Source organism: Triturus cristatus, chromosome 3_2 (assembly GCF_964204655.1).
Source record: "Triturus cristatus chromosome 3_2, aTriCri1.1, whole genome shotgun sequence".
NCBI classification, from domain to species: domain Eukaryota; kingdom Metazoa; phylum Chordata; class Amphibia; order Caudata; family Salamandridae; genus Triturus; species Triturus cristatus.
The window spans coordinates 495,532,458-495,559,426 of NC_140584.1; the positions used below are offsets into that span (position 1 = coordinate 495,532,458).

The 26,969-nt window shown below is 49.6% G+C and overlaps 1 protein-coding gene across 6 annotated transcripts in view; it reads right to left on the reverse strand.

The window, feature by feature from the left end:
- The window catches only part of SBF2 (SET binding factor 2), a 2,080,461-nt gene that overhangs the window by 263,632 nt on the left and 1,789,860 nt on the right, over positions 1-26,969 (reverse strand). For all 6 annotated transcript variants that reach the window (XM_085648170.1, XM_085648169.1, XM_085648168.1 and 3 more), the window contains one exon: positions 7,967-8,152. In XM_085648170.1, the coding sequence (XP_085504296.1) occupies positions 7,967-8,152 (186 nt within the window). The remainder of the gene's footprint in view (positions 1-7,966; positions 8,153-26,969) is intronic.

A 26,969-nucleotide genomic window follows, 5' to 3' on the forward strand; every position in this document is an offset into this window, starting at 1 on the left:
TGTTTTCTGGTGGAAGGCAGTAGTGCAAATTTACCAGGCTCCTTTAATAAAATAGAACAAGCATTTGCAATGCAATAGGAGTTTGAACTATTGGCATTGTAAATGGCAATGTCTTTTATTTATGTGCTTTGAAAACCTGCAAGCGATACGTAAACACGTACTTTGTACTTATATCCTTGCTTACGAGAAGCAAGGCTGGCAGTAAGTGCGCCTCTTTTAATGACAGCCTTGCTTTTTGTAAGCAAGGACTATAAGTCCCTGTGCGTGTTTACGCACCGCTTTCAGGTTTTCAAAACACATGAATAAAAGACATTGCCATTTACAATGCCAATGGCTAAAACATTCCCAAAGGCGAGACCTATTGCATTGCAAAAGCTTGTTCAAAAGGGAGGATTTACTGGACTTGGCCTGGGCGGCTCCAACAATCCTTGTATTTGGAGGAAAACTGATTTAGGACTCTGAATTCTTGCCAAAGAATACGAAGTAGGAGAATGCGAGCTGGGTTGAGAGATGAATGCCCCATTATAAATCCGAACACAGAATGCAGGCTAACATCAACACGACAGAAATCAATTATTTGTTTATCAGTGAACAAGTCAAATCAGACAGGCAGCTGTGCGATAATCCGTCCAGTTATGTACAATCAAAATGTATTACTCTGGTGGAAATGAATTCAAAGACAATGCAACTCCCGCCACAGTTTTGTTGAAACCATTTCCAAAGTAGGAGTATGTAAACACCGAAAATAAAACATCTATCGCCATCCTACAAACATGATGTACAGTTTGCCTAGAACCTTGCCAAAGCCACACAGGTTGGTTTCCATTTTTGATTGCGATACAGCATTAAACAAGATGACGGAATGAAGATATCTCTTTGAAGATCTTACTAGAACAGCAAATACACTGAGCCCAATTAAATAATTATCCCTTTGGAGCAAGTTATAGGCGGTAATGTAGAACTATGCGCATTTTATAACCGTAAAACAAGTGGCTGCTATTTTAATAGATGCGGTACTAATACTACATATTTTCTGTAGGCAGTCCTGTTTTTTAAGCTGGTTCATTGTAGCATACCAGAAGACATGAACATTAGTACCTTAGCCCCTGATTGTACGCTGGGTGGAGAAGTAAGTCAGAAGGGATTCTGCCCCCACCAATTATTAACGGCCTGGTGTTCCTACACCTGAATTTCCAGACCAGGTTGACCCGCCGGAAAAACAAAACAGGTCACTAGATTCGCTTTAGGCTTTGGCTGCAAGAGGAGCATATCCGTGCCAATGCTCCCCTATGCCAGCACCCTATCTCCTAACTCCTCTGCCCGCCCCACCTCATGCCGGCACCACCACTTTTGTTCCCATTTACCACCAGGGAATTGGGTAAATGGAAGCATAAATCCCCTTGGGTTTGGGAATTTCATGCAGAATTTAATCTAGAAAAAAGTGCTCAAACCGTTATTCCCCATTCTGCGGGTTTAACTGTTATTAAACGATTGGAAAGTGGAGTGCTCAACTGAAAAGAATGGAGTAGCTCAGGGCCAGTAATGTTTGGCAAAGGCCTTCGGCTCCAACATGCCAATGTTTGCTTTCCGTTTCCCCCTGTTTTATTTAGAAGTCTACGCTCAGTGGGTGGAGTTTTCTAATCACCTTACAGCCCTTCTACCTAGGGCTATACCAGTTGTTAAAGGCCCATTCCTTCGTAGGCCTGGGCCTATAACTCGTTCATATCCTTTAACAACCGGTATAGCCCTTGTCACGTGCTGAGAGGCTATTAGAGTTGGATCTATGTGCTGGAATACAGACCAGAAATCTTTTTCTAGCCACATTGTACCCTCACACATATATCCACCTAACTTATCATCTGGCCCTAGGTGTGCAATAGGGGATCTGGTGAATGTTCATATTGCATTGTTTTAGATATTCACCTGGGATGGTGGTGAGTCTGTGGTAGCTGCTACCAGTGGGGATCTGGGCAAAGCATCTGCAGTGACCATGCTTTTCGGAGGCATCGAAGACTGTCCCAGATCTTGCACTAACAACACCATAACAATTAACACCTTAACTTATATTCGGTACCTTTTATGCCCCCCTTACCTTATATTCGGTACCTTTTATGCCCCCTTACCTTATATTCGGTACCTTTTATGCCCCCCCTTACCTTATATTCGGTACCTTTTATGCCCCCCCTTACCTTATATTCGGTACCTTTTATGCCCCCCCTTACCTTATATTCGGTACCTTTTATGCCCAGGAAGGTTTGATACATGCCAGACTTTCAGAATAGCATCATAAAATAACGTTACATACAATAAGTGTAAACTCATTTACAAAGTGATTATCCTGAAATCCTGACATGGATCCTGCACTCCTAAACCCACGCTGAACACAACAGTGCTTGATACTCGGCCAAAGAATATTTGCAAGGGACATAGTACAATGCAAGGACTCTTCGCCTTCAGTCTCTATTAAGCACCTTCACCTCCTATTTAATCCAGGGCAGTGGCATTTGTAAATCGCTCTCTCCCGGAAGTAGCTAAAAGACACTTTGCCTCTTGTGCCTCTATGTCTTCAATCAACAGCTTCTGTTGACTGGAGCCCAGGACTGTAATGCCTCCCTTGAGCACAAGTTACAAGAGTACAACCCATCTCCGGAAAGACACCCCCTGCTTTCAGAGAAGATGTGCATCCATGTAATGCAGCACACTGTCCGCCTTTCATCGTCCACTAGAAGGAAACAGTCATTCCTCCATGATCATCTCTCCCCATTTCTGACACCTTTTCTCAAGGAGGTTTAATCCAGCACAAGGTGCCAGCAGTAGGTGCAGGCATGCAATGAATGCTCTACTAAAGAACACCACATTGTTATCGTCGAAGACTTCAGAATAAACTACTTAATTAAAGGGCAACAGCACGACAAAAGAAATTAAACTAGTATTATTCTCTAATTTATTCTCACATCTTCAAGTTCCAAGGATACTCTATTCTCTGCCAGGATATAGTAGTTTAATTATCACACACGCACTAAATTAAATACAATATGATCTTTAACAAGAGCACTTTTTGACGACGACCATGATTATATTTTACAGGGAAATTAGGCCACGCTTGGAAGTTTCTCTATGGGATTCGATGTACATATATTGTTTTACTTACGCTAACATGTAAAACTTGCAAATGTTCCCAAGTGCAGGCAGAGCACATAATCGATAAAGCACGTTAGAAAGTTTCATGTTTATGTATTTTTTCAATGAACCATATGGACAGAAGAGAATTGTAGCAAATATAATCACATTTAACGTCAGGACAGGAGGCTTTAGATCATGCTTTCTTTCTTCATTTATCTATCTCAGCAGCAGCCAACCAAAAACCAACGCAACACTGCGAAAGGACTTCAACTCCCACGAGTTTAAGCAACTTGAGCAGAAATAACCGAAGTGTTCATCAGTTAGAAGTCTCATGCCCACGATAAAGCCATCTTCAAGCAAAAGCACTTCCTCTTTCTTCGCTGCTCAGCAATCAGAGAAGTGCTTCTCCTTCCTTATGACCTTTATGTTTAATTTTGAGCCATTTTTGATGTGTACATACATACATACGATCGATTCATATTAGTTAAAGGTTTGTCTACCCGCTAGGGTAGATTTCTCAGCCCGGCGGTTCCAGTGTTCAGAAACCCTCACACAGGCTTCTTTACCTACTATGCACAAGGAGACTCTTTCCTGAGTGGGCGCGTCGACCGCGTAGAGGGACGGTAGGAACGGCTGCGTGCCTCTGGGGTCCGCCACCTCAGTTTCCCCACTTGCTCGAACGAGGCTGCCACCTGCGGGGGATTCCCTCATAGAGATCGCAGCTAGAGGGTGCTGGGGGCGCCAGAGCCAATTGCAGCCAGCGCATCTCATTTCCTCCAGCATGCCTGGAGTTGTGATTAGTCGGTAAATCGCAGAGCGGCCTATAGTGCACTTTCAAACTCGACATTACAGTTCCAGGTTAGTTTTCCCTCATTTCTTGCGGGTTATGCGATAGCACGCTGGGTCACCGCTTCTTCATACAAACAGGGCTTATTCCTTAAGCAGACATTTCACATACTCTAGATGGGACATTTCAGGCCTTCGCTGTCACTTCACTGGTCCTTCCCATTAAGGCCCTGACCTCCAATGGCAGGTTCATGGGGACGGATGTGCCCCCTTTCATTCTGGCTGAGGAGTTTGTGGATGCAGTAGACACCCCTTGCAGAGGGCCATGTCCTAGAGCCTTTGAGTAGGCAGAGCCCACTAGTTAATGCGCAGCGCAGTTTGAGTAATCCCATGCAGGAAGTTGTGGCCCCTTCAAGACTGAATAAACAGGCCCGTGGATCCCCTCACTCTGACGCCTTTGAACGACTGGATTCTTGTACCTCGAGTAGCCAAGCATGTGCTACCAGATTTGGTAAGTCTTTAGATAAAGAGGTCAGGGGCCACCTTTGGACAGAGTGTCCTCGCCCATGCCTGGACGTAAAGGTTGCCCTAACACCCAAAATTGATGGCAAAATGGCCACATTTGTCACCAAATTTGTGAAAGACCTTAAAAAGGAGATACATCGCTCCTAGAGAATCTGCCGGACATACTAACCCTGCTAACAACGGTAAAGACTTGGCAGAGGGGGCTAAAGAGACTGGTGACCTAATTTCTTCAGACCTCTTGTCCAGTGGGCGCAAAGGGGCATATGCTTTTTAAGGAACACAAACTCCTTCTTCTCGTCTGAATGCAGATGCTCTCTCCTGATCAAAATCAAGCCAAAGTTAGGAGAACTGGCCCCCTTGACGGCTGATAGGGGTCTTTTTGGGGAGCCATTTCTTTAGAAATTAAGTACATTTCTCACAACCTTTTTGTCCCTAGACCAGGCTAATTGGCACCCTCTATCACATTGTGTGGGAATGCCCAGCCTTACAACGGTTTTGGGAGTCAGTTGTGGCGTGTATGCCTGAGGTGTACGGCGCCACTTTGACTGTCTCCGCAAAATGGTGACTGCTTAATATCTGTGTTGAAACAGATCTGAATAGTATGGAGCATACATGGATAACCCCGGAATTGCCAGTGGCCAAACTGAATATTGCTAGAGTGTGGGAGAAGGGACAGGCGCCACTAATTGGAAACTGGAGGAGGGACATTGACTGTGTATGTGGCCGAGGGAGTAGAATAAGAGAGCTGTGGCTGCCTCAAAAAGTGGATGAAAATTTGGAGGCACTGGAATGAGTACAGTGGCAATATTTGTAACTACTCTGCCCCCACTGATCTCGAGGACAGACTAGCTGGCCACACTGTTTCAAAAAACAATGTCAACTATGTTGGGGGAGTGGGGTTAAAGGGATGTTGGGGATATTAGATGTTGATATGCCAATGAAATTGATGGGAATGCCAGTGCACAGCAGTGTTTCAAATATGTTCTTTATTGAAATGTCAATAAAAAAGAGTTATGAAAAAAAACTGTGCCTGAAAAACACTCTTCAACAAGCATGTTTTTGGAGGGGCCAGCAAGGGGCACTCGTCCGATCGCACCTTTTCTCAGCCTCCCCCAAATATCCTGGTGGCAGTCAGGAACAACAATTCCAATACCAGGTCCCGTAACAGTTCGGAGGCTTTTTCCCATCCCGGGGTAGAGATCACGGTAGAGGAAGCTTCCGTGGAGCAACCAACACCCCTGGGTGAGCTTCAGGTAAGAAGTATCCTTCCCAACCAAAGGTGGGAGGTTGTCTGGGTCTTTTTTGCCACGTGTGGGAGGAGATAAAAGGACATGTGTGCGTCCTGCAACCCATATCAGGCCTCCACATCGAGTTTTACGGGAGCCCTGTGCAAGCCACACCCCACAGCTGACTCATCTCTCCTTCACAGACAGGAGCTTAATTGCCCTCGAGGTAAGATCTATTTTAGCCAAAGCAGCTATTGTACCAACTTATCTGCACCCTGGATGTTTTCTCAACGATCTTTTCCTGGTTGAGAAAAAAGAAAAAGGTATGCAGCCAGTGATAAACCTGCAAGAGTTCAGCCAATGGCTAGTCTAGTGTCATTCCAAGATGGAGGGCCTCCATTTTCTGCGAGACATTCTGCTGCCAAATGATTGGATGGTGAGTCTCGACCTCAAGGACGCTTACTTCAGCATTCCTTTATTCCCTCCACATTCAGGTTTCTGCAGTTCATTTGGGGTGGCCAGGTATACTAGTTTGCAGTTCTTCCCTTCTGGCTGTCATGCGCGCCAAGGTTAAGTGTTTGGTGGTTCAATGGCTTCATTGCAAGGGTGTCAGACTGATCATTTATCTGGGTGATCTACAGTTCCAGCATCAGAACCACGAGTCGCTCCTCTAATATGACATGATTCCTGCTGCTGTCTCTTGATTTCATCGAAGAATGGAAATAAAAATTCACTCCCTCGCTGTTGACTGTTTTCCTGGGTTTCCTCATATAATTGGTCCAAAAGAACCTAATGCTCCTTCACACAAAGCTAACCTTAATCAGGAGAAAACTGTGATGCACAGTGAAAAAAGTGTTTGTCTCCCTTCGGTACCTAGCATGGTTTGTAGGTCGCCTAGCATCATCGATTCAAGCAATCTTCCTGGGGCACCTGCACTACAGGGCCATTGCAGACACGGAAGGTGGTTCACCTAAGGTATGGGCTACCATATCTGGCACTGGTTCGGCTCTCAAGGGAGGCTAGGACAGAGATGCAATGGGGGCTAGACCACATGATGGCCTGGATCAAAAGAGCCATCTTTGGGTAGGTGGCAGATGTCATAATTGAATTGGATGTCCGTCTCGCAGGCTGGGGCGCACAAAATAAACAAAGAAAGCAAAATCTTTGCTTCTGTCTCTAACAGAATCAAAACTTTCCTTCAGGTTAGCTAGGAAATTTTCCATTACCCATAATTTCGGACATAGATTTAGATATTTATGCACAAACAAAAATATTCCAGGAAAAACTTCTATCCCTTAATGTGTTCTTTTATAAAGATCAGAAACTTGCTTTATGGTTGCTTACTCTCTCAGTCAGCGTTTCTACTGGCCTTCTGTTACCAATACCAATGTGGGAGATTTGGTCTACCTAATGCCACACACCTTTTTTCCAGGGTTCGGGGAAAGGACTGCATTAAAGAACGATGCATTGTTTCCAAGTTCAGTTGGTCGCAAAAATACAAAAAAAATGTGTACACTTACATTACCTCACAGGTCATTCCGAACATTAAAAACATCATTGTGAATTTATCTGATGGTAGATTTATGGCGTTATACCAATATTTCCTGGATATGTCCCAAAAGTGAATAAAACGTCAGTCGCTCGGGCTTCTTTTGTAGGTTAGAAACAGTAATGTGTGGTCTCATTTTAGGATGATAATTAATGCTCTCATTTTATTGACAGTAATGAAGTATCATGAAGTCATATTACAGCTCAGCTTTCATGTTCACATCAGCAACTCCTCACAGCATATTCACACATGGAGCTTCAAAGATCGCCTTTGACTGCTACAATGCTAGGCTAGCAGTCCCCAAAGATCAAGCAGAGATTTCTGATATTTGCAAGAGGGTTACTGTATGTTTTGGTGTTTATTTATGGGTTGAGGTTAACTTTATGCCGAGACTGCAGTTCACTCCTGTTAGATGACTTCTAAGAGGCTGCCAAATTTTCAAGGAATCCATTTTTACTCGAGATCATTACCCTTATTTCTATTGTGTGAAAAGTAAGCATTTCACAAAGACAAAACATTTGGAATGAATCAATCATTCTAAATAAAGCAAATGTACGCCCATATGTACTAATGCATTTTCCATAGGTACACAATGGGAAAAATCCTTTGATACACCAAGCGTGGTGGCATTTCACATGTGGAAACTATGGCAGGGGAGATTCTCCATTACATCTTGGTGCATCGGGTATGCTTGTTAACACTGGTGGATGGCAGGACAGCAAAAGCCAGACTAATATACGGAATCCATTATGTTTACCTGATGCACACAGTCCAGGAATTGCAAGAACACTGGTGCAAAACCACTTCCCTGACTGTTCAGAGTTAGATTACTGCGCAGACTGAACTTATGGCCAAACGATAACCACTCCTTCTCCATCAGTATCCGGAAACCTTCCAGAGTCCTGTAGAAGGGATCACCGAGGACTTGTGCTAGAGACACCACCTAGGAGAAAAAGCAGCACACCATCAGGATTTCAATCCATGCAGAAATAAAACAATACCATTCAGGAGCAATAACAGCATCCAATACTCAGTGCACAGATATATAAAACCAGATTTCTGGATAGAACAAACTGTAATTGTGAGAAGTATGATGTCCCCTAATTGAAGTGGGCATCTTGCACAAGTCCAAACAACCCTTATGTTGATTTAAGAGGTCAAAGATAACCTTAGAAAGCTATCCAAGTGGTAGCTGTGGAGAGCAGCCTTCAGGCTTAGTCTTGAAGGAATGTTAAGCAGCTGGTTTTACCAGACTGCAACCGTATAGTATTGGTTAAATGAAAGGAGAACCACACAGTAGTTATAAAAATATGCATTTATTGTTATAACAGACCTTAAATACCTCACAGTATCTGCCACACGCAGATAAACACAAAGCACATAATACTGTAGCACGGAAACAATCGTAAGTAGCACTAATACACAGTGGGCTACCGGGGAGACCAAACCATATACTAAAATAGTGGTATAAGAACGACGACTCGAGTCAAGACAGTGTCTAGAGGATGTAGAATCGCTGGGGCTCCAAGGAATGACCCAAGTTGAGTAAGGAGGGACCCCACGAAGGACGGGTGCAGTGTGTGAACACGACCGTGTGCTACGTACAATTCAATGGGAGAGTCGCAGTTGCAGTTTTAAAGTTTAAAGACCCTTTCCAGTGGACTACAAGGAAACCCTTTGGAACATAGAAGGTTGGGTAGCCAGCCCACCTGTGGATACCAAAGTACCAGAGTTACCTATCCCAGGGAAGCTGGGTGCATAGGGCTGAAGTGGCGTCGGAAACCGCAGTCGTTCTCAATGGGAGTTTTCAAAGAAATGCCACTGCTGGAAAGATAAAAAGTGTTCGGTGGAACCCACAGGTGGATTCTTGACGGAAGGAACCTGAAAGCAGAGGGGACAGAGTCTGGGTCACTCAGGAGTGACCAGGGGCACGGTTGATGAATGCCCACCGATGTCAGGTGCTTCAGGTGTGAAGATGGAGACCTTGAATCTACAGCTGCAGTGACCAGGAGATGTCGAGGACAACCAGGAGCCGGATACAAGCTGTCCCATGAAGGACGTCGAGTGCTGAGGGGTCGGTGTCCGGCGGGAGCACCAACAAGTCTTGGCAACGGCAACCCACGAAGAAGGGCAAAGAAGGTTACGGTTTGGCCCAGCAAGGACCAGGGGACTCACCACAGCAAGGTAAGTCCCCTGTGAGAAATGCACAGGCGCGCGCACATGCGCAGTTTTCACAAGGATTAGTGACAGGGTGAGGAAGGACTGCAGACCGGGGACGCCACAGTACAGAGGTAAGTGGTTTTGAAGGACAAGTTACTTACCTTCGGTGACGATGTATCTGTAAGAAACATTAGTTAGTTAGATTCCTCACCTTAGAATATCCCCAGGTGTCAGGCTGGATCCGGAAAGATTTTTGTAGCAACACCCCTTGCGCGTCGCTAGGCGTCGTCTGCGGCTCCGCGTCCGTCGTCGGCGTTGTGCGCCGGAATGACGTCGTCGGAGTGGTTAGACGCCGCCCTCGCACGCTGACTTCAGTTCTTATACATAGCTTTCCGCGCCAGGGACGCTGAGCCATGCAAGAGACCGACACTGGTGCCAAAAAATCTAGGGCCCTGAAAGGGAGAACCTTAACCCTAGATGTCGGTTCGCAGAACGGGGAGGCTGGGTGGGTCGGTGAGGAATCTAACTAACTAATGTTTCTTACAGATACATCGTTACCGAAGGTAAGTAACTTGTTCATCTGAAAGAAACACGTTAGTTAGATTCCTCACCTTAGAATAGATACCCCAGCAATACCAACCCCGGAGGTGGGCCTGCGAACCAAGATCACACCAGAAAGTCCTGGAGAACAGAACGGCCAAAGTGGCCATCTCTCCGGACTTGGCTGTCCAGGCAATAGTGCTTGGCGAACGTGTGCAGTGAAGCCCACGTCGCCGCTTGACAGATGTCCTGCAAGGGGACTCACCGTCCCAGGGCAGTTGTCGCCGCTGTGGCCCGGGTGAAATGGGCTCTCAGCCCAACAGGAGGGACCTTTTTCGCCAAGAAATAGCAGAGTTTAATACACAACACGACCCATCGCGAGATGGTCCGCTTGTGCACAGCTTTACCCTTCTTAGCACCTACATATCCCACCAAAAGTTGGTTGTCCACCCGGAACTGTTTTGTGCGGTCCAAATAAAATGACAGCGCACGTTTTGGGTCCAGACGGTGGAGCCTCTCTTCATCTTTTGAAGGATGTGGAGGTGGAAAGAAGGTGGGCAGCATGACAGATTGCGCGATGTGAAAGGGAGTCACGACTTTAGGAAGAAAAGAAGGACGTGTCCAGAGGACAACCTTATCCGGATGAACCAAAAGGAAGGAAGGCTTAGCTGACAGAGCGTGGAGCTCACTCACCCGCCTAGCGGAGGTGATAGCCACCAGGAAGGCAGTTTTCAGAGTCAGTAGACGAATGGGACAGTTGTGAAGGGGCTCAAAGGGAGCGCACATCAGAAAAGTGAGAACAAGGTTCAAGTCCCACTGAGGCATTACGAAGGGAACAGGAGGGAACATATGAGTAATGCCCTTGAGAAAACGTGAGACAACAGGGGACTTGAAAAAGAGAAGGCTGGTCAGGAAGCCTTATGAAAGCAGAGAGTGCAGCAAGATAATCCTTCAAGGTGCCCAGAGCAGAGCCCTGCTGGGCTAAAGAAAGAAGAAAGAGTAGAACCTCAGAAAGAGGGGCAGAAAGGGGATCCACAGCTTTTGCTGTGCACCATGCCACAAATTTGTTTCACCGGCAGGCGTATACCGTCTTTGTGGAGGGACGCCTGGCTGCCAGAATGACATCACAGACTTCAGGAGGCAAGTCAAATGGCATCAACTGTCGCCGCTCAATCTCCACGCATGGAGGTGGAGGCTGGACAGGTTCGGGTGGAGGACCGTCCCCTGCTGCTGCGACAGAAGGTCCTCCTGAAGAGGCAGTTGTATCGGGGGATCAATGGACATACTGAGTAGCTCGGGATACCAGTACCTTTGTGCCCAATACGGAGCCACCAAGATGACTTGGGCCCGGTCGCGCCTGATCTTCTTCAGCACTCTGGGCAGAAGTGGTATAGGCGGAAAGGCGTACAACAGACAGCAACTCCACTCGCGACGAAAAGTGTCTCTGAGCGAGTGCCGCCTTGGAAATTCCAACGCGCAGAACTGCTGACATTGCACGTTCTCTTCGGTGGCGAATAGATGTAACCAAGGCTCTCCCCACTGCAGAAAGAGACCTTGCGCCACGTCCGAGTTCAGACGCCATTCGTGATCCATCATGCACCGGCGGCTGAGTTCGTCTGCTCTGGCGTTCAGAGAGCCCGCCAGATGTTGAACCACCAGGGTGATGCCCTGATGTTCCAGCCATGTCCAGACGCGCAGAGCCTCCTGACAAAGGGTCCACGACCCCACCCGCCCTGTTTGTTGCAATACCACATGGCCGTGGTGTTGTCCGTGAACACCTGCACGACACTTCCCCGGACAGAGGGAAGGAAGGCTTTTAGTGCATGTCGGATCGCCCCAATAGGTTGATATGGAGCCGAGTCTCCGCCGGAGACCAGAGTCCTCTGATCTCCGCCTCTCCCATATGACCCCCCCATCCCAGGAGGGACGCATCCGTCACTACGACATGCTCTGGTTGGGGTAGGGAGAGGGATCTGCCGCTGACCCAATCGCGATTCGTGAGCCACCACTGCAGCTGGTTCGCAGTGCCCTCCGAGATCAAGACATGGTCGGACAGGTTGCCTCGATGCTGGGCCCACTGAAACTTCAGGTCCCACTGCAGAGCCCACATCCGCCACCTGGCTTGAGGTACCAACAGGATGCAGGAGGCCATCAGCCCCAGAAGCCGCAGCACCAACCTGACCGAAACCCAGGACAGAGTCCGGAAGATGGAAATCAGGGCCTGAATGTCCCGGACCCGCTGTTCCGGAGGATAGACCCGGAACTGCGCCGAATCGAGAACCGCCCCAATGAAAAGGAGCTTCTGGGAGGGACTCAGGTGCGACTTCGGCACATTGATGGAGAACCCCAGCGAGTGCAGGAGGTTGGCCGTAGTCTGGAGGTGGGAGACGACTTGCTGGGGCGAGCCCGCCTTCAACAGCCAGTCGTTGAGATAGGGGAAGACTGGAACCCCTGATCGGCGCAGATGAGCTGCGACCACCGCCATCACTTTCGTGAACACCCGAGGGGCACTGGTGAGGCCGAAGGGGAGCACGCTGAACTGAAAGTGCTCCTGACCCACCGTGAACCGCAGGTAACGCCAGTGGGCCGGCAGGACGGGGATGTGGAAATAAGCGTCCTGCAAGTCCAACGCCACCATCCAGTCTCCAGGGTCTAGGGCAGCCAGAACCTGAGCTAAAGAGAGCATCTTGAACCGGTCCTTCCGGAGGAAGGCGTTGACGCTCCTGAGGTCCAAGATCGGGCGTAGGCCCCTTTGCCCTTCTTGGGAACCAGAAAGTAGTGGGAATAACAACCACAAACTACTTCTGGACCAGGAACGCGCTCAACGGCCTCTTTGGCCAAGAGGGCCGAAACTTCCTCTCGTAGAAGGTGCAAATGATCCCCCGACATACGGTGGTTCAGCGGCGGCATGGCTGGAGGGGTCGTCTCGAAGGGGAGGGAGTAGCCCCTTCGGACGATTTGCAGCAGCCACCTGTCCGACGTGATGGAGCGCCAGTGGAGCAGGTGATGGCGAACTCTGCCGCCCACTGGCGTTGAATGGGCCTGAAAGCTCGGACTAGGAAGGCTTTGAGGCGGATGCTGCCGGGGTGGATGTGGACTGACCGGCACGTTGACCTCCAGTACCGCCTCGGCAGAATCCACGTCCGCGACCACGTGCAGGTTGGTTCTGCGGCCGGTGGCTGGGCGGACATGAGGAGGCGCCCCTTCCTTGGCCACGAAAGGGACGAAAGGCGGAAGTTTGCGACCACGGGGCCGAAAGAGCCAAGGACTTGGCCGTGGCCCGGGAGTCCTTGAACCGAGCCAGCGCACTGTCCGCCTTCTCACCAAAAAGGCGAGTGCCATCAAAGGGCATGTCCATGAGGGAACTCTGGACATCCCCCAAAAATGACGTGGACCTCAGCCAGGCGTAACGCCGAAGCGCCACCATGGTGGAAATCACCCGACCCAGCGAGTCCGTGGTGCCAAGTCCACACCTTATGGCGTGCCGTGCTGCATCTCGACCGTCAGCAAGTGCTTGAGTGAGTCGTGTCCGGTCCTCCACAGGGCACAAGGGCAGCACGTCCTCCACCGTATCCCACAGAGAGTGGGAATAACGGTCCAAAAGGCAAGCGGTATTTAAAGACCGCAGCCCCAAACTCAGGGACGAGAACAGTTTCTTGCCAAACTGTTCCAACCTCTTGGATTCCCGATCCGGAGGAGCAGACGGGAAGGAGGATTGGGAGGTTGAGGCCTGGATAACCAGACTCTCGGGGGTGGGGTGTTGGGAGAGGAAACTGGGGTCGCCCGGAGCAGGGCGGTGGCGCCTGGCAACGTTCCGGTCCACAGGAGGGACTGTGGAGGGCTTGGACCAAGTGCCCTGCAGAACGTCAATGAGGGCCTCCTTAAACTGCAGCAGAGGCTCAGTGGAGCTTGCTGTCGGTTGAAGGACGTCTGTGAGGACGTTAGTACTCACGGCCACAGCAGGCAACTCCAGCCCTAGGGCTTCGGCCGCCTTGCGCAGCACCACTGAAAAGGCTGCACCCTCCTACGAGGCCACAGCCGGAGGAGAGATGAAACTAGCATCCGGGGAGGTATCCAGACCACTGGCATCCCCCAATTCCTCTGCCCAGTCCTGAGAAAGTTGGGCCTGAGCGGCCATAGGGTCTTCAGACCCCTCCCAGTCGCCCTCGTCATCCGATTCCCGATAAACAGGAGGAATGATTGGAGCCGGGCAGTAGATGAAGCGTTCACCAATCGGCGTCGGGCCCGGACCGGGGCTAAACTGGGGAACGACGTCGTCTGGGGACGGCGTTGGGGGTGGAACCGGTGTGGGCGCCGGCGGAGGAGGCGTCGTGAGGTCGACCGTCGCTGACCGAGATCCAGGCCTGGATCCCTCGGGGACCTGCGGCGTCGGGGCTGGCGCCGTCGACGGCGCCGGAGCCGCCGGCACGCGAGGTCGCCCAGTCGAACCTGCGGGGCCCGAAGGCGCGCCTACAAGCATCGACGGCGGAGCCAGGTCCCTCATTGCCGAGAGGAAGGCACTGACCTCTGCCAGAGTCGCATCAATCCCAGGGACCGGCGGGTATGGGGACGGACGCGGCTCCTGCGGCTCCGACGGAGCTGCGGGGGTGGGACCACCATGACCCTCAGCCGAGTCGCGCGACCGGCGAGGGGAGTCCGAAGAGCGATGTTGTCTCTTGGACTTCTTGGAGTGCTTCGACTTACCCGAAGACACCGACGAGCGATGACGATGGCTGTGGCTCCGCGATCGGTCCTTGGACCTCCTCCTGGACCGGAACCGAGAGCGGCGCGGAGCCGAGTGCCGAAGCTCGAGAAGCTTACGGGACCGCTCCCGCCTAGCTTTCGACGGCAAGGCCTGGCAATCGAGGCACAACTCCGCGTCATGGTCGGCCCCCAGGCAATAAAGGCACCGGCGATGGTGATCCGTCACCGACATCAGGCGATGACCGGCACCAGAGTCGAGTCGATAGACCAAAAGAAGTGTAGGGGTAAGCTCTTCCCGAATCGGCGCTTACTGGCGTGGAAAAAAGAAGAACTGACGTCAGCGCGCGAGGGCGGCGTCTAAGTACTCCGACGACGTCATTCCGGCGAACGACGACGGACGCGGAGCCGCAGACGATGCCTAGCAACGCGCACGGGGTATTGCTACAAAAATCTTTACGGATCCAGCCTGACGCTTGGGGACATTCAAATGTGAGGAATCTAACTAGCGTGTTTCTTTCAGATTGTATTGTTAATTAATGTTTACTCACTTGTTAATAGTGGGGGTGGTTGCGGGGGCTAGCCAACTCCGCTCCGCTGCAGTGTGCGGAGATTTGCCTTCTCCGCAGAACTCCCAACACTCCGCAGGTGGAGGTCTCTGCCCGGGGTTACTAACTGGTTGCCTGAGCAAGAAATAATAAAATATATGGAAAACTAAGAACTGAAGACATTTTATTTTGTTGCAGCTGCTTTTCATTGTTTACCCCAGATAGATCATGCACGCCATAGAACAGCGCTGTCCTCAGCTTGGAGCATAAGACCTCTTCACACTAAATGTGGTCAGATGTGACCCACGGGTTTCCCAAACGAATGACCCAAGAGTTACTTTAACCTTATCTTAGCTCTCAATGGCGCAGTCACTATTTTTGGACCATATAATTGCACAGCATAACTATTGGTTTTGGAAAGAATGCAAGAAAACAAAAGCGTATTTAAATTGGGGTGCCCGTTAAGGACTCGCCTACGTATGGCTTCAACCCACATACAACAGAAAGGCGCATCTAACCACTTATAGCCTACAGATTATCTGGGCAAAATACAAAATTAGAGGACTGTGTGTTCTAAGATAATTGCATTTGATAACATTACAGAGTACATGTGAGTAATGAACTTAGCTATATACTTTAAATTACTACAAACTAAACTAGATTGATATAAAGAACTTTCCACAAGATCATGCAGGCGGCAACTGAATCTTCAATTTGGGATTATAATTTAATGCCTTTATTTATTGTCTCAACTGAAAGCCACACAACATATTACAGAATTCAGAAATAAAATTGTCAATCTACAAATATATAAAGAATAACGTACTATTATTATATAGCTAATATACAATGCGACATCTATTTGCAAATTGTAAAACATCAACAAGGTACAACTAATTGCAGCCTGCCATGCAGAGCAAATATAAGCTGCTACAGGGAGAAAAATAGATGCAGCATCTGTCTGACTGCAAAGAGCCAGCGTATGTTTGCAACCAACAAGCCTTAGGCAATGGAAGAAGTTTGGTCTTTCGCAAGGCTGTTGTTTTGGAACATAACATTAATGTATTAGCTGTTCTCTTACTCTCCTGTTACAATCGCACAAAGCAGCATTACTCTCACTGAGATACTACTTTGCAGTATATGTGCACAGTGCCAGGAAACCAAGTCTGTATTTTAGGCATCACGAGCGTCGAATCGCAGGTGAAATTATATCAAAGTAAGATTCAAAGGCTAATAAGGTCTTTTTTACTAAATATTCGGATAGCAAGGAAACCTCTTTAGCACTGCCTGTTGCTTTACTTGCAACAGAGACTTGATACAGAGGAAGTGGACTAGACAGTCACTGTTTTGAGATAATTTACGAGGGCCTCAGAGCCGTTCATTTTTAGCGTTTTCTCTACATTTATTGACCACTGGCACTTCTAGTGTCTTTCACGCACGTGTTATCACTCAGAGAATTTATGTTCAGATCTAATCAGCAGGGACTTGCGTGAAGTGTGACCAGGATAGAACCTGATGGAAATGGACCCCATCTTCAATCCGGTTCATGGCTAATTCAAGCCTCGGAGATGTTAAAGGGGAGCCTGGATCTAAGCGTGGCAGAGTTTTGAGGAAAAGATTCTTTATCATTTCAATGTGGTGCATTTTGTAAATACCCCCCAGCTTTGCACCACCAGTAGAAAGCCACAACTACCTTCATTCTGCATATAGTGAAATCAAAACAAAACACCAAAACTGCTCTTGTGGCTGAAAATGGTAACATTAGAAGCATCTTGGAGCTGTCAGGGGCCGCACCTTGGTCCTTTTGAACCTCTCAGCGTGTTTGATACTGTCTCCCACCCAACGCTGATCTCCAAACTTGTAAAGTTTGGCACTGGGGGGAAAAAAAGCTCTACGCTGGTGTAAGGAGGAGAGCGGGGCAGACCGGAAGCGGACACTGACTGTGCCGCTTCAGTCCAATCCGGAAGCAGGCAGCGGGCTAGTTTCGGACCCGGCAAGAGGGGAGGAGTCAAGGACGGAAGCAGACGCGGGACGCATAAAGCGTCCAGAGGAGGAGCTGGGGGTGTGCGAGATCGGAGGACGGAGAGCGGTGCACCCAGAAGACGGCGAGAGTGGAGCAGGAGAAGGCGGGAGACGAACAAGAGAAAGCAAGGACGGAGAAGAGGAGAACGAGAACAGAACGGAGGAGGAGGAGAGCGGAGCGATAGACGGTGGAATCAGGGTGGAGCCAACAAGACGGAGCCAGGAGAGCGTTACCCTTAAGGCGATCAATCCCAGTGGGCTGAAGGGAGGAGAAGACGCCCCGGGTCCCAGCGCCACGGTCCGAGGGACGGGCCGTGGCTTAAGGCAAGTGCCTCTTGGGGACCATTTGGGTGCGGGGGTGGCGACGCAGGGATGCGTAGTGGTGATACACTGCAAAATTCCCCACAGACCCATCCCACACTTTTGTCTTCGGTGGTGGTAGCAAAGAAGAAACAAAATTCGTACCGGTACTCACCCCGCTCTATTTTTGTTTACTTTTCTCCCTTCCCTCACCGGTCGAGCATACTCATTGAAGACCAAGAGCACGGAGGTCCAAGATCCCTTAACCTCAAGGAAGGCCCGACACAGGAAGACCCTGGATCCTGACTGTTTGTGTTTTATTTTATTGTTTTGGGGTGAGCCACATTCAAGAACAACCCCAGAACAACCCCTAACCTACCTGTAAGAAGTATAATAAAGTAAGAGTAGTTACGCCTTCCTGAACCCAGTGTCTTGTGGTCCATCTTCGCATCGGGCACTCTCATATCCTACAGCTGGTTACCATTCTTCTTATTGACAGACTCAAGCTGCCCCAACCTATGATTCACAGAAATTCAGCCTGTAATGTGGTGTACCACAGGGCTCGTCACTGAGGCTGACACTATTCAACATCAATATGGCTCCAACAGCAGAACTGGTCAGATCATCTGGGTTTAACATCACACAGATCCCACGCGGACAATACACAAATTATCATCTCCATCTGAAAAGACTTTGGTAGTGGCAGAGTGGATGCGCCTTATCTGCCTTAAATCAGGGGCGTAACACAAGCCGCCGCAGCCCCCGCGGTGCGGGGGCCCCTAAACTCCAGGGGGCCCCCTTTGCACAGCACTCTGGCTGCAGAGCTCCCGATTGAGCCCGGAGGGGGCCCCTCCACATGCCTTGCAGGGAGGCCCCCTCGAGTTTCACTACGCCAGTGCCTTAAATTAAACAGGCACTTGTTAAACAGAGAGAAAACGAGGTGTCGAGTTTTGGAAATCAACTCCTGTTTTTGCCATCCAGATGTTTGCCTTCTGGACTTGGTGCTGTTCCTAGCCCAGGTTGCTGTGTTAGAAAACGCGGCCATTTGTTACTTTGGCCTCAGAGTGCTAAAAAAAGATTCTCCCACCACTTCCTCTTCCATCTCATAAAACAGTGATAAAGGCTCTTGTTTCATCTTGCCTCAATTACACCAACTCTTTACCATTAAGAATTTTTTTTTAAAAACCTTTATTTTCCAATTTTCTCATAATCACGTATTACAGAAATGGTGGTTCACTGTTATACAAATTCACATATCAGCATTTAACGTTGTCACATGTTATCAGTGGCAGCTGGTGACATTTGAAAGTGGTAAGGCGTACAAGTTTGGGATGAGTGACCTGTGGTGAGTGGGCGTAAAGCGCAAGCTTGACTGTTGTCAGGGGGTTCTGTGGGGTTCTCGCCCCAAGAAAAGTTTGAAAAAAAGAGTCGCAAATGGTGCTTTTTCAAGCAAATTTGAGAAAGCAATTAGTTAATAAGGCAATTAAAGAAGTTCCTTTAATTAATCATAAAAATGGGAAATTTTGGAGCTGGGCATCTCATTTGTAAAAGCTCTGCAAAGGAAAAAAGCAAGCACATATTTATTGCAATTTTATTAACTCCTTCTTCTGCCACATTACAGTTGTTGATAAAATGCTAGCATTATAATGTCGTAAATAACAATGGCTATAGTATACCAACACAAGGAAAGTCGTTTAAAAGAACATGGAAGAAGTGTGCCAGTGACATTTTATCAGTTATGAGACCCTTCCAATGGAGTGCAACAAGGACAAAATGCACACTTTGCACCAGTTAACTGGCTATCAAAATATACATTTCAGATGGTCAAATCTGACAGTGTGATTTCGTCACATTACATGCCCTGGAGGGGCCATCACATGATATGAAATGCCATTCACTGCCTGGAATTTTTTGAAGGTAGACCTAAACGTCTCATTATTATAATTATTATTATTTGAGTTTTATATAGTGCTAGCTAGACCTACAGGTATCAAAGCGCCTTACAGGTTATGCGAAGATGAAAGAAAAACATACAAACAGCATTTAGGGAGTCAACAGTCATAGTTTCACTACTTAAATTGTGTGATCTTGGGCAAATCAACTCCTCACCATGACTCACACTTTTCATATCTACCCAAAAAATACTAAGAATGCTTTGAAATAGGCTAAACTACATTGATGTACAAGTTACTTACCTTCGGTAACGATGTATCGGGTAGAGACGATTCTAGCCGCAGATTACTTAACGTAGAATTATCCCAAGGCGTGAGACTGGACTCAAAATACTTTCTTTGCCCCAGCATCTCTGCGCGCCAGGGGGGCGGTACCACGCGACTCCGCCCTGACGTCGTCTGCGGGCGTGACGTCAGCGACGTCACATAAGCCCCACCCCGGGACGCTGACATCAGTTTTCTTCAGAGAACTTTTCTGCACCACAACCCAACACGGAGCCATCACAAACAAAACTGTGGAGAGCATGGGAACAGTGTGCGAAAAAACAGTGAAACAGAAAAGAGAGAAACGAAAGGTGAGGAACAGCACCAGTTGGAAAAGTGCCAAGCACTAAGGCACAAAAGACCATAGCGGTGAAAGCCATTACAGCGAAAGAGCAGAGCATCGCTCTGAGGAACACCACAGCAAGCTAAGGAGACATCCTCCCAGGAGGTAGAAGCATGTGAAAAAGGGCACAGCAGAAGAGAGAGAGAGAGACTGCAGCCACCATCCACAACAGTGAAGGGCAAAAAGACCGGAACAAAGGAGAAACAGCAATCCACCCCCACACGACACCACCAAGGAGGGCCATATCCCCTGAAAGGAGCGAAAAGGCCGAGGTACAGGCAAAAAAAAAAAAAACCTCAGAGGACTGCAAAAGAAGCAGAAACCCCAAGCAAGTAAAACGTAGACGAGTAAAAGCAGGCCCCTACACCGGAGAAAAGGTAGGGTGGAGGGATGCAGAAGCACACATGAACCAACCGACCATGTATCATAGGGGAAGGGGTGGAACAATCAAGCAGAACCAAGTATCCAGTCCGAGCAGAGTGAAGAGGACACCCACAGGAGACCAGCCACCCGGAGGGAGGCGAGTCCAGAAAACCACAGGAAAGGTCCTCACAGAACGGGGAGAAAGGGCCGGCAGTGAAGGAATCTGCGGCTAGAATCGTCTCTACCAGATACATCTTTACCGAAGGTAAGTAACTTGTACATCTGATAGAGACTACTAGCCGCAGATTCCTTAACGTAGAATAGATACCCAAGCCATACCCAAAGGGAAGGAGGGCCTGCGAGAGAACCTCCCCAGCAGTAAGAAACACAGGACCCCAGCAAGGCGAAGGGAAGAGCAGGAGACCCCAAGCCCATTCAAGGTACATCGGCCACAAACCCTCATAGGGACAGACAGTCGCATAGGAGCACCCTGGAGGAAAGAACGACCCCAACTCCAGGGAGAGGAGGTAGAACTGGAGGCAGAGCCTGCTGTAGGAAAACACACAGCGACAGAGGACAGCCGAACAGGCATCAGCCGCAAGGAAGCAGGCAAGGCAGGAACGGCTAAACAGCCAAGGAACGCAGGCATAAGAAGAAAGGCACAGGTGCGCAAAGCCCCAGCAGAACAAGAGGCAAGGGCACAAGGGAGCACAACAAGGCCACGGAGGTGGACCAGCACAAGCAGGCGTGCACTGCCAGCAGCGGACAGCACCATGGGGCAGTGCACCCAGAACAAGCCAGGCGTAGGCCGAGGGCAGAGGCCAGGAAAATGCAGAACAAGCCCCAAAGGAGGAGCGTTCAATAGACACACACCGACCCACAATGAGAAATGGGACCAGTCATAAGAGCAAAAGGGGAGACACGGAGGACGGACCAAGCTGTCAACCAGAACACAGGAAAGCCAGGAGAAACCCAGCCCCCCTGGAACACCAGACAGAGGACCAGGCGGAAACGCCGGACAGGAAGGCGGAAACGCCACAACACGGCACCGCAAACAGTATGTCAAACTGTCAAGGGATGGAGGGAACACCGAGAACGACAGAAGCCGGAACAGCGCAAGCTGCGCCCGGACAAGGTACAAGAGACCGCACCAGGGGCAGACAATGATGCCAAGAAAGGCAGGGAACCCGAAAAAGGGGCGACCAAACCTTCCCAGCGCAGGACAGAATTATGCAATAGCTACAAGTACCCCACATTGGGTATGATATGTCCCACTAAAACATGGGAAAACCTCTTAGGGGGAAAAAAACAACCCGCAGCAGAGGACCAGAACATAAAGGCAGGGTATGATACGTCCCAAGAAAACATGGGAACACCTCTTAGGGAAAAAATCCCGCAGCAGAGGCCAGAACAAAAAGGAGCTACAGATATAACCACAGACGGCTTGACAATCAGCCAATCCAAAAACACACCGAAGGCCCAACCTGAGGACACATATGGGTGGACCACAACCAAAGAACCACAAAATCCAAAAGGGCTGTATCAGAAGCCAACAGCACAAAGGGGTCAATTTAAGGACCCGAAGCCAAGTTACGGAGGGGGAGGAGGACGGAGCCCCGCAAGGAGCCACTGAATGGCAGCATCCGCATGGGTGTTAAACAAAAGCACCCCATCAAAGAGCAAGTCAACAAAACGCTCCTTCACATTCTGAGGGAAAACGCTATCCCTCAGCCAAGCATGGCAATGGAGAGCTACTGAACTTGCCATTGTGCGGCCAAGAGCATCAGAAACATCTAGGGCCGAACGAAGAATAAACGCGGCTAGCTCCTGGCCATCCATCATATGGAGTCGCAGATCAGCATGAACACCTTCCGGAGAGGCAGGAGACAGAAGGGACTCCACGGAATCCCACAAGCTGGAAGTAGTCCTGACCAACACACAAAGCGTGTTGAGCGCTCGCAAAGCAGCACTAGAAGTAGCGAAGAGGTTCTGCCCCCAGGAATCTAACCATCGGGCCTCTAGTGACGGAGGAAACAACACCAAAGGTAAGGAAGGAAAAGCAGTCTGCAGAAGAGGGCCCTGAGTAGAAGGGTGGAAAGAAAGGCAGACTGGGTTTTGCAGAGCAGGACGGTGGCGGTGGAGGAGCGACTGGGGCACCGGATTCCCCGTGGCAGGACGCCCCCAGAAGAGAATTATGGAGCTAAGCTTCGAACGGAAGAAGCAGTTCCCGTCCACCAGAGCCCTGATGGAGAACCTCCAGCAAATGGTCCGTAGGAAATGGGGTGGCAGGGTCGCCCATGTGCAAAATGCCAGCGGCCTTGGAAATGGCCCGGGCAAAGGCCGCACACACCTCCGTAGGGCGTCGTGGGGGGAGGGAAGCAATTCCTCAGTGGGCGGCCATCCCCGAATCCAGCTGGAGGAATAAAAGGCCAGCCCCGGAATGGTGGAAGATTGATGGGCGAGTGGGGGACCTGAGGAGACTCTGGGAAGGCTGTGGCTGCGGGACTGGCGAGGAGCCCTCCCTGGAAGACGCCGGGGAAAAAGCCGCAACGCGGCGGCCCGTCTCCGGGGAGGAAGAGACAAAAAGTTGACGAACCTCTGGGGAGGAGGGGGCCTCCGGAGACGAGTCGACGACCCGACGCTGGCACGGCGCTGTGGAGTCTGCCACAGGTGCCGGCGTGAGGTCGGCCGGTGCCGGAGGAGACGCCGGGACGACCTCGTCCACCACTTGCACCCTAGGAGAATGGAGCGGGTCGGCTCCGGGTCGGCGAAAGAACAGCGCCGAAAAGTCGCCGACTCGACCTCCGACGAAGCAGCCGCCTGCGTGGAGAGACGAGAGGGACCCAGGGACATGCCCAGGCCCCTAGCCAGCACCCACGGCACCGCCAGGGTCGACAGCTGTCGGAGCCTGAGCAGCATCAGCTCGGCTTCTGGCAAGACCGCCGCCTGCCCAGAAGACCAAGGAGGATTCGGGGGCGAGCCGCGAGGCCCGGCGACCTCCCGCGACACCACAGGGACCCCATCGGGGGTTTGCGGCGAGGCAGAGGCGCCGTGGGCCGAAGAGGGGAACCCCATAGGGCCGCACCCCGATGACACCAAACCTCCAAAGCCTGAAACCGAACCCGTCGGCGACGCCGCGGAAGGCCCCGCACGTGGCAAGGGATCCGCGGATGTCCCAGGAAGAGGAAGCAAAGGCATTCGCACACTGTCCCCCCACGCAAAAGCGTGAAAAGAAGGCCTGAAAACAGGACAGGAAAACGACCCGGATCCGCGTTGCACGCGGAAAAGAAGGAAACTGATGTCAGCGCGTCGGTGTGGGGCTTATATGACCTCGCTGACGGCACGCCCGCGGTCGACGTCAGGGCGGAGTCGCGTGGTACTGCCCACCGGCGCGCAGAGATGCTGGGGCATAGAAAGTTTTCCGGGTCCAGTCTCATGCCTGGGGATAATTCTACGTTAAGGAATCTGCGGCTAGTAGTCTCTATCAGATATTAATCCCTACACACTAAACAAGTGTCTTGTCACCAGTTACCCACAGTAGCTGCGCAATGCACACAAGTCACAAGCAGCAGCACCTGAAATTCGTTCAGCGCATTTTGAGAATTCTGAGATATGATCCTGAGAGCAATGGTTGCCTCAGACTGAACAGTTGATTATACAATGATAGTTTTTGGCGTCCATTTGAAGAAAAGCTTAAATGAACTAATTCAAACACGTGTTTTAAACCATAACAAAAGTCCATCCCTGCGAATGCACACTTCCCTGCCTTTTTATGATGTAAAGAAGCATACAAGTCCCCCCTGACCGTGGGCCACCCTTGCAAAGCTGTTATCCGAGGAGAGTGCTTAACCATTGCATGCGGTCTTCAAAGTTATTGGAAATGTTTTTTAAATTAAGGATTCCTTTCCATTGTTTACTTACCTGCCTGTTTCTGCACGTCTTGAATGGCTCCAATTCGGTCTTTCAATTGCAGCGCCAGGAATGTGCTGATCACAGCCGTATCAGGAATCAGGTTAGAGCTGAGCTTTAACCCTCTTTTCACCCCTGCTCCATCCTGACACCTGATAGTGTCTGGGGCGATTATGTCTCACCGCCCGTACATGCATCCATTCTTAGACAAGCTGCGCTGCAAAGAGCATGCGCAGCAAGTCTATATGTTGCGAATGTGTGAAGAGGGCTGAAATGAAAAGCGCTCTTCACACATGCGCAAAACATGGAGCTGAAGCACCCATGACCTGTGTTGCTCCTCTGTGCACTTCCGCTGACGCCTGCACAGAAGTGAAAGCAAAATGAACTGACAAATCTGTCAGTTCGTCCGTTTGCATTTCTGGAGGCTGAAAATGCACAGAGAAGCTTTTCTCTCCTCCTTCGTGCTGGTGATGGGAGGTCACCGCCCTTGTGCCCCCTATGGACCAGCCGCCACTGCATTGTTATTACAATGATCTGTCATTACGCCTTTGACATCCGCTCATCTAGAAAAGTCTCTGTTGAGTGTCCTGGTTACACCTGCTTAGTCATGTCTCAATTGCATGCCCATAGCTTTTTAGACCCTCTACCTTATGCCCTCCTTCTGTATATGTGTGATATACCTGTCTACATGTAATGGTGTGTTCGAGTTGAGCAATTCCAAAGTCATGTAGTTCCAAGCTCAGCGTTTATGTGCATTACCCCACGCCCTCCGGGACCAAGCTACTGGCCAGTTGTGAATTAGGAGGGATGTTCGGAAACAGAAGCGAGGAGTCCGTATGGGATCTATACCGTGAGGTTTATTAAAGTTGTGTATCACAATAACATCAGGGTGGAGGGTAAACGGAATAAAAGGTCTGTTGGTTTGGCACAGAGAAGAAGGTATAAACGAAACGAAATGCCGTCGTGACAGGATTCAGCAGGGGTTGTAGTCCTACAAGTCCAAGGAGTCTGCTTCACTCTGATGTGGTCTGGTCGGGTCCTGAAGTTTCAATGTTCTCTCGAGAAAGAAAACAAAGGTGGCGGTCAGTGCATATGTTCTAGACGATCACTTCAACTTCCACCACACCAAGTGAGGAACTCAACGAAGTAGTGAGGGAACACCCAAAGAAAAGAAGAACAGCCCAGGAAAAGAACGGAAGTGTAGCTGATCAATGTATCAGCAAGGATAACTGGATATACTTAAGTATTAAAACAACGTGCTCCGATGTGGGTGATTAGGTTGTTGGATGTGCGGTGGGTTCTTACGGGTTTCTAAGGCAGTAGTGGAAAAGGGTCCCTTGCTCTACCCATTTCCCACCCCCTCCCTTCTGTCCTCCCTCTGCCCAATTCACGTACTGCTCTCTGCCGCAACTCTCCTCAACGGGGTACCCTCTCCAAGCTGTGTATTGAAGGAAAAATCCTTGGTTACTGTCGGAGTCCCTTCCTGGTATTCGTAGTCTTCTTCCCGATAATAACGGTGAGGTACCTATGGGTTTTTTACCATGGGCACCTCGTTAATAGGGATAGTGTTCCCGGGGGCTTCCTCACATCCCCCTTCCCTAGTATTCTTGTTCACAAGAAAAGGGTTTCTAGGGTATCTGGACAAATAATACACATTGGCCTGATCTTTCCCTTTTGGGTGGTGGACCGTATACCGAAAGGGTTGAAGTGCAACGAACCAACGTAGGACTCTCTGATTGTGTCCTTTGTTTCAGGACAACCATTCAAGGGGGGCATGGTCGGTGTAAAGAAGGATTCTCGACCATCCAGATAATAACGGAGGGCCTTGACCATTTGATGGCCAGAGCTTTCTTTTCAATTAACGCGTATCTGGTTTCTCTAGAGAACAGTGTGCGGCTTATGAAAAGGATGAGACGTTCCTGTTGGTTGTAATCTTTTTGTGACAACACCGCTCCAATGCCTCTGTAGGAGGCGTCGGTTTGGAGTAGGAAAGGAGTTTCATAATCAGGGCTCAATAAAAAGGGTTTTGAGGTGATGAGATGTTTCAGCTGTCGGAAAGACTGTAGGGCAAATGGGGAGGGATTCCTGAGCTGTGTTTCTGTTTGTATAGGTTAGGGGTGTGGCGATTTGGGAAAAACAAGGAATAAATCGCCTATAATATCCAAGTAGACCTAAAAAGGCCCTGAGGTCTTTCCGAGATCTAGGAAAGGGGATCTGGGCAATCGCTGCCACTTTCTCTTCTTGTGGTCGGATACCGTCATCACTCAACAGGTACCCTAAATACCTCACTGTGTTGGCTGCCAAGTGACTTTTGGCGGGGTTGATAGTTAACCCTCCTTCGCCAAGCGTGTGGATGAATTGTTTTAAGTGGTGGATGTGTTCTTTCAATGTATTACTGTCGATGATTATGTCGTCTAGGTAAGCTGCTGAGTATTCTCTGTGAGGTTACAACATTATGTTCATGAGACGCTGAAAGGTAGCGGGTGCTCCGTGGAGTCCAAACGGTAATACTTTAAAGTGAAACAAACCTTTAGGTGTACAAAAGGCTGTCTTCTCCCTGTCCTGGGCTCTCAAGGGTACCTGCCAGTAGCCCTTGCAAAGGTTTAAAGTACTAATGTACTGGGCTTTCCCCAATTTTTCTATCATTTCATCGATTCT